The 12064-nt window shown below is 44.6% G+C and overlaps 1 protein-coding gene across 2 annotated transcripts in view; it reads left to right on the top strand.

Moving 5' to 3' along the window:
• Positions 1-7205, top strand: part of LOC135515603 (nuclear pore complex protein Nup50-like) — a 43034-nt gene extending 35829 nt beyond the window's left edge. For both annotated transcript variants that reach the window (XM_064939225.1, XM_064939224.1), the window contains one exon: positions 3609-7205. In XM_064939225.1, coding sequence (XP_064795297.1) covers positions 3609-3808 — 200 coding nt within the window. In that variant the 3' untranslated portion in view covers positions 3809-7205. The remainder of the gene's footprint in view (positions 1-3608) is intronic.
• Positions 7206-12064: the final 4859 nt, after the last annotated feature.

Genomic DNA, 12064 nt, shown 5'->3' with positions numbered 1-12064 from the left:
TTATTAAACCTTACTGCATTAAGCCTTATTAAACCATATTAAACCTTACTGCATTAAGCCTTATTAAACCTTATTAAACCTTACTGCATTAAGCCTTATTAAACCTTACTGCATTAAGCCTTATTAAACCTTATTAAACCTTACTGCATTAAGCCTTATTAAACCTTACTGCATTAAGCCTTATTAAACCTTATTAAACCTTACTGCATTAAGCCTTATTAAGCCTTATTAAACCTTACTGCATTAAGCCTTATTAAACCTTACTGCATTAAACCTTATTAAACCGTATTAAACCTTACTGCATTAAGCCTTATTAAACCGTATTAAACCTTACTGCATTAAACCTTATTAAACCTTACTGCATTAAACCTTATTAAACCTTACTGCATTAAGCCTTATTAAACCTTACTGCATTAAACCGTATTAAACCTTACTAAACCTTACTGCATTAAGCCTTATTAAACCTTATTAAACCTTACTGCATTAAGCCTTATTAAACCTTACTAAACCTTACTGCATTAAGCCTTATTAAACCTTATTAAACCTTACTGCATTAAGCCTTATTAAACCTTACTAAACCTTACTGCATTAAACCTTATTAAACCTTACTGCATTAAGCCTTATTAAACCTTACTAAACCTTACTGCATTAAGCCTTATTAAACCTTATTAAACCTTACTGCATTAAGCCTTATTAAACCTTACTAAACCTTACTGCATTAAACCTTATTAAACCTTACTGCATTAAACCGTATTAAACCTTACTGTATTAAACCTTATTAAACCTTACTGCATTAAACCGTATTAAACCTTACTGCATTAAGCCTTATTAAACCTTACTGCATTAAGCCTTATTAAACCTTATTAAACCTTACTGCATTAAGCCTTATTAAACCTTACCGCATTAAGCCTTATTAAACCTTACCGCATTAAGCCTTATTAAACCTTACTGCATTAAGCCTTATTAAACCTTACTGCATTAAGCCTTATTAAACCTTACTGCATTAAGCCTTATTAAACCTTACTGCATTAAGCCTTATTAAACCTTACCGCATTAAGCCTTATTAAACCTTACCGCATTAAGCCTTATTAAACCTTATTAAACCTTACTGCATTAAGCCTTATTAAACCTTATTAAACCTTACTGCATTAAGCCTTATTAAACCTTATTAAACCTTACTGCATTAAGCCTTATTAAACCTTACTGCATTAAGCCTTATTAAACCTTACTGCATTAAGCCTTATTAAACCTTACTGCATTAAACCTTATTAAACCTTACTGCATTAAACCGTATTAAACCGTATTAAACCTTATTAAACCTTACTGCATTAAGCCTTATTAAACCTTATTAAACCTTACTGCATTAAGCCTTATTAAACCTTATTAAACCTTACTGCATTAAGCCTTATTAAACCTTACTGCATTAAGCCTTATTAAACCTTACTAAACCTTACTGCATTAAGCCTTATTAAACCTTATTAAACCTTACTGCATTAAGCCTTATTAAACCTTATTAAACCTTACTGCATTAAGCCTTATTAAACCTTATTAAACCTTACTGCATTAAGCCTTATTAAACCTTATTAAACCTTACTGCATTAAACCGTATTAAACCTTACCGCATTAAACCGTATTAAACCTTACTGCATTAAGCCTTATTAAACCTTACTGCATTAAACCGTATTAAACCTTACTGCATTAAGCCTTATTAAACCTTACTGCATTACGCCTTATTAAACCTTACTGCATTAAACCGTATTAAACCTTACTGCATTAAACCGTATTAAACCTTACTGTATTAAACCTTATTAAACCTTACTGCATTAAACCGTATTAAACCTTACTGCATTAAGCCTTATTAAACCTTATTAAACCTTACTGCATTAAGCCTTATTAAACCATATTAAACCTTACTGCATTAAGCCTTATTAAACCTTATTAAACCTTACTGCATTAAGCCTTATTAAACCTTACTGCATTAAGCCTTATTAAACCTTACTGCATTAAGCCTTATTAAACCTTACTGCATTAAGCCTTATTAAACCTTATTAAACCTTACTGCATTAAGCCTTATTAAGCCTTATTAAACCTTACTGCATTAAGCTTATTAAACCTTACTGCATTAAACCTTATTAAACCGTATTAAACCTTACTGCATTAAGCCTTATTAAACCGTATTAAACCTTACTGCATTAAACCTTATTAAACCTTACTGCATTAAACCTTATTAAACCTTACTGCATTAAGCCTTATTAAACCTTACTGCATTAAACCGTATTAAACCTTACTAAACCTTACTGCATTAAGCCTTATTAAACCTTATTAAACCTTACTGCATTAAGCCTTATTAAACCTTACTAAACCTTACTGCATTAAGCCTTATTAAACCTTATTAAACCTTACTGCATTAAGCCTTATTAAACCTTACTAAACCTTACTGCATTAAACCTTATTAAACCTTACTGCATTAAGCCTTATTAAACCTTACTAAACCTTACTGCATTAAGCCTTATTAAACCTTATTAAACCTTACTGCATTAAGCCTTATTAAACCTTACTAAACCTTACTGCATTAAACCTTATTAAACCTTACTGCATTAAACCGTATTAAACCTTACTGTATTAAACCTTATTAAACCTTACTGCATTAAACCGTATTAAACCTTACTGCATTAAGCCTTATTAAACCTTATTAAACCTTACTGCATTAAGCCTTATTAAACCATATTAAACCTTACTGCATTAAGCCTTATTAAACCTTATTAAACCTTACTGCATTAAGCCTTATTAAACCTTACTGCATTAAGCCTTATTAAACCTTATTAAACCTTACTGCATTAAGCCTTATTAAACCTTACTGCATTAAGCCTTATTAAACCTTATTAAACCTTACTGCATTAAGCCTTATTAAGCCTTATTAAACCTTACTGCATTAAGCCTTATTAAACCTTACTGCATTAAACCTTATTAAACCGTATTAAACCTTACTGCATTAAGCCTTATTAAACCGTATTAAACCTTACTGCATTAAACCTTATTAAACCTTACTGCATTAAACCTTATTAAACCTTACTGCATTAAGCCTTATTAAACCTTACTGCATTAAACCGTATTAAACCTTACTAAACCTTACTGCATTAAGCCTTATTAAACCTTATTAAACCTTACTGCATTAAGCCTTATTAAACCTTACTAAACCTTACTGCATTAAGCCTTATTAAACCTTATTAAACCTTACTGCATTAAGCCTTATTAAACCTTACTAAACCTTACTGCATTAAACCTTATTAAACCTTACTGCATTAAGCCTTATTAAACCTTACTAAACCTTACTGCATTAAGCCTTATTAAACCTTATTAAACCTTACTGCATTAAGCCTTATTAAACCTTATTAAACCTTACTGCATTAAACCTTATTAAACCTTATTAAACCTTACTGCATTAAACCTTATTAAACCTTACTGCATTAAGCCTTATTAAACCTTACTAAACCTTACTGCATTAAGCCTTATTAAACCTTATTAAACCTTACTTACCTCCAGGTAACATCCTGGTCCAGCCCTCATCAATAACACCCCCCCCCCCTCTCTCTCTCTCTCTCATCCAGGTAACATCCTGTTGAACATCATGGTCCAGCCCTCCATACTCTGTTCCAGGATGGGAAAGAACAACGTGATGGTGATGTGTGTTCCTAACCCTGTCGTGGACCACAACAACCCTACCAACCCTGTCGCCATGCTCATCAGGGTCAAAACAGCAGAGGACGCTGATGAACTACACAACATACTGGAGGAGAAGAAAGCTTAGAGGACGAGCCCCCTGGAGGGGTACAGGCTGGCCCCACTCCTCCCTTCTGCCTATCAACTAACCCCAGGGCCAGTCCTGTACCCCTAGCCACCCCAGGTCCAGTCCTGTACCCCTCCACCCCAGGGCCAGTCCTGTACCCCCCTCCACCCCAGGGCCAGTCCTGTACCCCTAGCCCCTCCACCCCAGGGCCAGTCCTGTACCCCCCTCCACCCCAGGGCCAGTCCTGTACCCCTAGCCCCTCCACCCCAGGGCCAGTCCTGTACCCCCCTCTACCCCAGGGCCAGTCCTGTACCCCTCTACCCCAGAGGGCCAGTCCTGTACCCCTAGCCCCTCCACCCCAGGGCCAGTCCTGTACCCCTCCACCCCAGGGCCAGTCCTGTACCCCCCTCTACCCCAGGGCCAGTCCTGTACCCCTAGCCCCTCCACCCCAGGGCCAGTCCTGTACCCCTAGCCCCTCCACCCCAGGGCCAGTCCTGTACCCCTAGCCCCTCCACCCCAGGGCCAGTCCTGTACCCCTAGCCCCTCCACCCCAGGGCCAGTCCTGTACCCCCCTCTACCCCAGGGCCAGTCCTGTACCCCTAGCCCCTCCACCCCAGGTCATGTTTATTTTAACCCTCTTTATCCTTGCCTGTCTCACTGACAACTGTCCAATCTGGAATGGTCCCTATTCCCTATCTAGTGCACTACTTTAGACCAGGGCCCTATTCCCTATATAGTGCACTACTTTAGACCAACCATGTCATCTGGAACTAGTGAACTACAAAGGGGATAGGAGGACATTTTGTCATGTGATGCCAGAGGGGTCGTCTACAACAAGTTTTATATTCACACACCTGGACTGGACACACCTGGACTAAACTCACCTGTACTAGACACACTGTCACACAGACACACACCTGGACTAGACACACACCTGGACTAGACACACACCTGGACTAGACACACACCTGGACTAGACACACTGTCACACAGACACACACCTGGACTAGACACACACCTGGACTAGACACACTTGGACCAGACACACACCTGGACTAGACACACCTGGACTAGACACGCTGTCACACAGAGACACACCTGGACTAGACACGCTGTCACACAGAGACACACCTGGACTAGACACGCTGTCACACAGAGACACACCTGGACTAGACACGCTGTCACACAGAGACACACCTGGACTAGACACACTGTCACACAGAGACACACCTGGACTAGACACACACCTGGACTGGACACACTGTAACACAGAGACACACCTGGACTAGACACACTCCTGGACTAGACACACACCTGGACTGGACACACTGTAACACAGAGACACACCTGAACTAGACACACTGTAACACAGAGACACACCTGGACTAGACACACCTGGACTAGACACACTAACACAGAGGCACACCTGGACTAGACACACCTGGACTAGACACACTGTAACACAGAGACACACCTGGACTAGACACACCTGGACTAGACACACTGTAACACAGAGACACACCTGGACTAGACACACCTGGACTAGACACACTGTAACACAGAGACACACCTGGACTAGACACACCTGGACTAGACACACTGTAACACAGAGACACACCTGGACTAGACACACCTGGACTAGACACACTGTAACACAGAGACACACCTGGACTAGACACACTGTAACACAGAGACACACCTGGACTAGACACACCTGGACTAGACCCACTGTAACACAGAGACGTACATGTGACCGTTGAAATGTTTTATTTGCATGCGTTGTGTAGCAACACACATTTTTAGTTGTAACATATGGTTGTGTTTATTACTGTGAAAGTCCAACGGGCTCCACTGTCTTGCTCCCGGCAGACATGAGGCTTGTTGAATGCCCCATGTTCATTCATCTTGTTGTGGGGGGGTTCAGTAACATTCCGTCTAATGGAATACTGCTGCTATAGTTTGAGTTAAGAGACGAGAGGGAAGCAGGCTGATGTTTTAAACGGTTGGCGATACCGTGGTTCTTCTGGTTGTGGACAAGAGGAGACCTTTAATTAAAGTGTGGGAGACTAGTATGACGAGGGAGTGTTTTTTTCTTCCTACCTGCTCTCTGTCCAGCTCTCCGAGGATAACTTGAGGAGTTAAACCGTGTTTTGAAAGGGGTGTGTTGATGAGGGTTCATTTCAAATGGCTCACTATTCCCTATCTAGTGCACTATGTAGGGAATAGGGTTCCCCCCCATAGGGCTCTGGTCAAAAGTAGTGCACTATGTAGGGAATAGGGTTCCACCCCATAGGGCCCTGGTCAAAAGTAGTGCACTATGTAGGGAATAGGGTTCCACCCCATAGGGCCCTGGTCAAAAGTAGTGCACTATGTAGGGAATAGGGGGCCATTTTAGCTGCAGACCCTTTTATGTTAATGCAAGACTGGGTCAGTTTTAGCAGATAATCTGAGAACTAGATAAACCCTCCCCTCCCCAACAGCATCTAGTTAGTTCTCACCTTTCACTGCCTAAACCTCGTGTTGTCTGTGTGTTTCTACTGAATGTTTGTTCACATCTTTTTTTTCTTTGTAAGACTGTATTTATTGTAAAAGATAAATGGAAATATGTTGTGCTGAAGTGAGATTCATTATTTTACCTGTCTGAGTAAAAGGACTTCAACTCCCTTCTCTCCTTCGTGGATTTACACTCACTCAAAATGGCCGCCGGTTCACCCATAACTGTGTACCTGTCTGAGTAAAAGGACTCCATCTCCCTTCTCTCCTTCGTGGATTTACACTCACTCAAAATGGCCGCCGGTTCACCCATAACTGTGTACCTGTCTGAGTAAAAGGACTCCAACTCCCTTCTCTCCTTCGTGGAATTACACTCACTCAAAATGGCCGCCGGTTCACCCACAACTGTGTACCTGTCTGAGTAAAAGGACTTCAACTCCCTTCTCTCCCTCGTGGAATTACACTCACTCAAAATGGCCGCCGGTTCACCCACAACTGTGTACCTGTCTGAGTAAAAGGACTTCAACTCCCTTCTCTCCCTCGTGGAATTACACTCACTCAAAATGGCCGCCGGTTCATCCACAACTGTCTCGAAAGGGAATGTCTGCTTCAGTAATTGTCTTTCTTTGGGAATATGTCTCCCTTCACAGCCTCTCAGAGGCATTATAGATATATATTTCTAGAGCTGCTCAAAAGAAGCACACCATTTTGGATGCATGGAGAGGGCCTGTAAGGTCACACAGTCTGTTTTCCACAAGGCATCATCAGTTGGTGTGAAAGGATGCTCAATCCTTCGTCTCTGGGTTTGGTTGTTTCCAAGTGTCCTGTTTGTCTGTCGCTGAGGTGAGGCAATGCAGCCGTCGCCTGTCTGAAACATTTTGTAGTCATTGATTTAAAATGGGGAATAAATTCATCAACAATTCAACGGGTAGCACTTGTTTTTCTTGTCACTGGTGGTCGGCCGGGTACCGCCTGGTGGTCGGCCGGGTACCGCCTGGTGGTCGGCCGGGTACCGCCTGGTGGTCGGCCGGGTACCGCCCGGCGGTCGGCCGGTCGGTCGAACACTGAAATATGTACCAGACTCACTTTAAATACATGTCATACTTAGAAGAAGGGTCTGACCTGGTCTGAAGTAGTGCACTAGGAAGGGAATAGGGTGCCATTTGTCCGGAATAAGAACACTGTGCCTGTGGTGATTGATGACTATAAATGGGCCTGAGGTGAAGAAAAGGCCCCCCTGGTATTCTCTGCATTCATCAGTACAGGAACATGCCCAAACAGAAGAGAAGTGAGACAGAAGAATGGTCCTCATGTAGCGGATGTGAAGCGGCTAGCTTCGTTAGCGGTGGTGCGCGCTAAATAGCGTTTCAATCGGTGACGTCACTTGCTCTGAGACCTTGAAGTAGTAGTTCCCCCTTTGCTCTGCAAGGGCCGCGGCTTTTGTGGAGCGATGGGTAACGATGCTTCAAGGGGTGACAGTTGTTGATGTGTGCAGAGGGTCCCTGGTTCGCGCCCGGGTCGGTGCGAGGGGACGGTCTAAAGTTATACTGTTACACTGACATGCACATTTTACTGTCTGTCCTGATACAGAAACCAAAGTTAAGAAGCGTTGGGATCGGTTGTCGGTGCCACAGCAGCCAGACAGAGATGGGTTCTCTAGTGCCAAGAGAAGCATCACAAACTCAAGTTATCAAATCTGATGCCTCTATCCCAAATGGTGCCCTATTCCCTACATAGTGCACTACCTTTTGATAAATGCACTATATAGGGAGCCATTTGTGATGAGACTATTTAAACAGAGCGGATACATTCAGCCCTCGTATCAACTACACAGCAGTTATAATACCGAGGGGGAGGGGGGGTTCTCTCTACAGCTTTGGACCAGCAGTTATAACACTGAGACGGGGGGGGTTCTCTCTACAGCTTTGGACCAGCAGTTATAACACTGAGACAGGGGGGGGGGTTCTCTCTACAGCTTTGGACCAGCAGTTATAACACTGAGACAGGGGGGGGTTCTCTCTACAGCTTTGGACCAGCAGTTATAACACTGAGACAGGGGGGTTCTCTCTACAGCTTTGGACCAGCAGTTATAATACTGAGACAGGGGGGGGGGGGTTCTCTCTACAGCTTTGGACCAGCAGTTATAATACTGAGACAGGGGGGGGGGTTCTCTCTACAGCTTTGGACCAGCAGTTATAACACTGAGACAGGGGGGTTCTCTCTACAGCTTTGGACCAGCAGTTATAACACTGAGACGGGGGGTTCTCTCTACAGCTTTGGACCAGCAGTTATAACACTGAGACAGGGGGGGGGGGGTCTCTCTACAGCTTTGGACCAGCAGTTATAACACTGAGACAGGGGGGGGGGGGGGTTCTCTCTACAGCTTTGGACCAGCAGTTATAATACTGAGACAGGGGGGGGGGTTCTCTCTACAGCTTTGGACCAGCAGTTATAATACTGAGACAGGGGGGGGGGTTCTCTCTACAGCTTTGGACCAGCAGTTATAATACCGAGACAGGGGAGGGGGGTTCTCTCTACAGCTTCGGACCAGCAGTTGTAATACTGAGACAGGGGGGTTCTCTCTACAGCTTTGGACCAGCAGTTATAATACCGAGACAGGGGGAGGGGGGTTCCCTCTATAGCTTTGGACCAGCAGTTATAATACCGGGTGAGGGGGAGGGGGGTTCTCTCTACAGCTTTGGACCAGCAGTTATAATACTGAGACAGGGGGGGGGGTTTCTCTCTACAGCTTTGGACCAGCAGTTATAATACTGAGACAGGGGGAGGGGGGGGGGGGTTCTCTCTACAGCTTTGGACCAGCAGTCATAACACTGAGACAGGGGGGGGGGTTCTCTCTACAGCTTTGGACCAGCAGTTATAACACTGAGACAGGGGGGGGGGGGTTCTCTCTACAGCTTTGGACCAGCAGTTATAACACTGAGACAGGGGGAGGGGGGGTTCTCTCTACAGCTTTGGACCAGCAGTTATAACACTGAGACAGGGGGAGGGGGGTTCTCTCTACAGCTTTGGACCAGCAGTTATAATACCGAGACGGGGGGGGTTCTCTCTACAGCTTTGAACCAGCAGTTATAATACTGAGACAGGGGGGTTCTCTCTACAGCTTTGGACCAGCAGTTATAATACCGAGACAGGGGGGAGGGGGGGGTTCTCTCTACAGCTTTGGACCAGCAGTTATAATACTGAGACAGGGGGGGGGGTTCTCTCTACAGCTTTGGACCAGCAGTTATAACACTAGGTGGGGGGGGGGGGGGGGGGGGGGTTCTCTCTACAGCTTTGGACCAGCAGTTATAACACTGAGACAGGGGGGGGTTCTCTCTACAGCTTTGGACCAGCAGTTATAATACTGAGACAGGGGGTTCTCTCTACAGCTTTGGACCAGCAGTTATAATACTGAGACAGGGGGGGGGGGTTCTCTCTACAGCTTTGGACCAGCAGTTATAACACTGAGACAGGGGGAGGGGGGTTCTCTCTACAGCTTTGGACCAGCAGTTATAATACTGAGACAGGGGGGGGGGTTCTCTCTACAGCTTTGGACCAGCAGTTATAATACTGAGACAGGGGGGTTCTCTCTACAGCTTTGGACCAGCAGTTATAATACTGAGACAGGGGGGGGGGTTCTCTCTACAGCTTTGAACCAGCAGTTATAATACCGAGACAGGGGGGTTCTCTCTACAGCTTTGGACCAGCAGTTATAACACTGAGACGGGGGGGGGTTCTCTCTACAGCTTTGGACCAGCAGTTATAATACTGAGACAGGGGGGTTCTCTCTACAGCTTTGGACCAGCAGTTATAATACTGAGACAGGGGAGGGGGGGGGGGGGGGGTTCTCTCTACAGCTTTGGACCAGCAGTTATAATACCGAGACAGGGGGAGGGGGGTTCTCTCTACAGCTTTGGACCAGCAGTTATAATACTGAGACAGGGGGGTTCTCTCTACAGCTTTGGACCAGCAGTTATAACACTGAGACAGGGGGGTTCTCTCTACAGCTTTGGACCAGCAGTTATAATACTGAGACAGGGGGGTTTCTCTACAGCTTTGGACCAGCAGTTATAATACTGAGACAGGGGGGGGTTCTCTCTACAGCTTTGGACCAGCAGTTATAACACTGAGACAGGGGGAGGGGGGGTTCTCTCTACAGCTTTGGACCAGCAGTTATAATACTGAGACAGGGGGGGGGGGGGTTCTCTCTACAGCTTTGGACCAGCAGTTATAATACTGAGACAGGGGGGTTCTCTCTACAGCTTTGGACCAGCAGTTATAATACTGAGACAGGAGGGGGGTTCTCTCTACAGCTTTGGACCAGTAGTTATAATACTGAGACAGGGGGGTTCTCTCTACAGCTTTGATCCAGCAGTTATAACACTGAGACAGGGGGGTTCTCTCTACAGCTTTGGACCAGCAGTTATAATACTGAGACAGGGGGGTTCTCTCTACAGCTTTGGACCAGCAGTTATAACACTGAGACAGGGGGGGGGGGGGGGGTTCTCTCTACAGCTTTGGACCAGCAGTTATAACACTGAGACAGGGGGGGGGGGGTTCTCTCTACAGCTTTGGACCAGCAGTTATAATACTGAGACGGGGGGGGGGTTCTCTCTACAGCTTTGGACCAGCAGTTATAATACCGAGACAGGGGGGTTCTCTCTACAGCTTTGGACCAGCAGTTATAATACCGAGACAGGGGGGGGGGTTCTCTCTACAGCTTTGGACCAGCAGTTATAATACTGAGACAGGGGGTTCTCTCTACAGCTTTGGACCAGCAGTTATAATACTGAGACAGGGGGGGGTTCTCTCTACAGCTTTGGACCAGCAGTTATAATACTGAGGGGGGGGTTCTCTCTACAGCTTTGGACCAGCAGTTATAATACTGAGACAGGGGGGTTCTCTCTACAGCTTTGAACCAGCAGTTATAACACTGAGACAGGGGGGGGTTCTCTACAGCTTTGGACCAGCAGTTATAACACTGAGACAGGGGGAGGGGGGGTTCTCTCTACAGCTTTGAACCAGCAGTTATAACACTGAGACAGGGGGAGGGGGGGTTCTCTCTACAGCTTTGGACCAGCAGTTATAATACTAGGGGGGGGGGTTCTCAACTCTCTCCGTCATCTTAACCACAGAGAAGTGGGGAATCTTAGCTAACTTAAACCACAGAGAAGTGGGGAATCTTAACTAACTTAAACCACAGAGAAGTGGGGAATCTTAACTAACCTAAACCACAGAGAAGTGGGGAATCTTAGCTAACTTAAACCACAGAGAAGTGGAGAATCTTAGCTAACTTAAACCACAGAGAAGTGGAGAATCTTAGCTAACTTAAACCACAGAGAAGTGGAGAATCTTAGCTAACTTAAACCACAGAGAAGTGGAGAATCTTAACTAACTTAAACCACAGAGAAGTGGAGAATCTTAGCTAACTTAAACCACAGAGAAGTGGAGAATCTTAGCTAACTTAAACCACAGAGAAGTGGAGAATCTTAGCTAACTTAAACCACAGAGAAGTGGGGAATCTTAGCTAACTTAAACCACAGAGAAGTGGAGAATCTTAGCTAACTTAAACCACAGAGAAGTGGAGAATCTTAGCTAACTTAAACCACAGAGAAGTGGGGAATCTTAACTAACTTAAACCACAGAGAAGTGGGGAATCTTAGCTAACTTAAACCACAGAGAAGTGGAGAATCTTGGCTAACTTAAACCACAGAGATGTGGAGAATCTTAGCTAACTTAAACCACAGAGAAGTGGAGAATCTTAGCTAACTTAAACCACAGAGA

This window comes from Oncorhynchus masou, chromosome 27 (genome assembly GCF_036934945.1).
Source record: "Oncorhynchus masou masou isolate Uvic2021 chromosome 27, UVic_Omas_1.1, whole genome shotgun sequence".
NCBI classification, from domain to species: domain Eukaryota; kingdom Metazoa; phylum Chordata; class Actinopteri; order Salmoniformes; family Salmonidae; genus Oncorhynchus; species Oncorhynchus masou.
The sequence above is the reverse complement of the archived record's forward strand: the minus strand, read 5'-3'. Positions and strand labels throughout refer to the sequence as shown.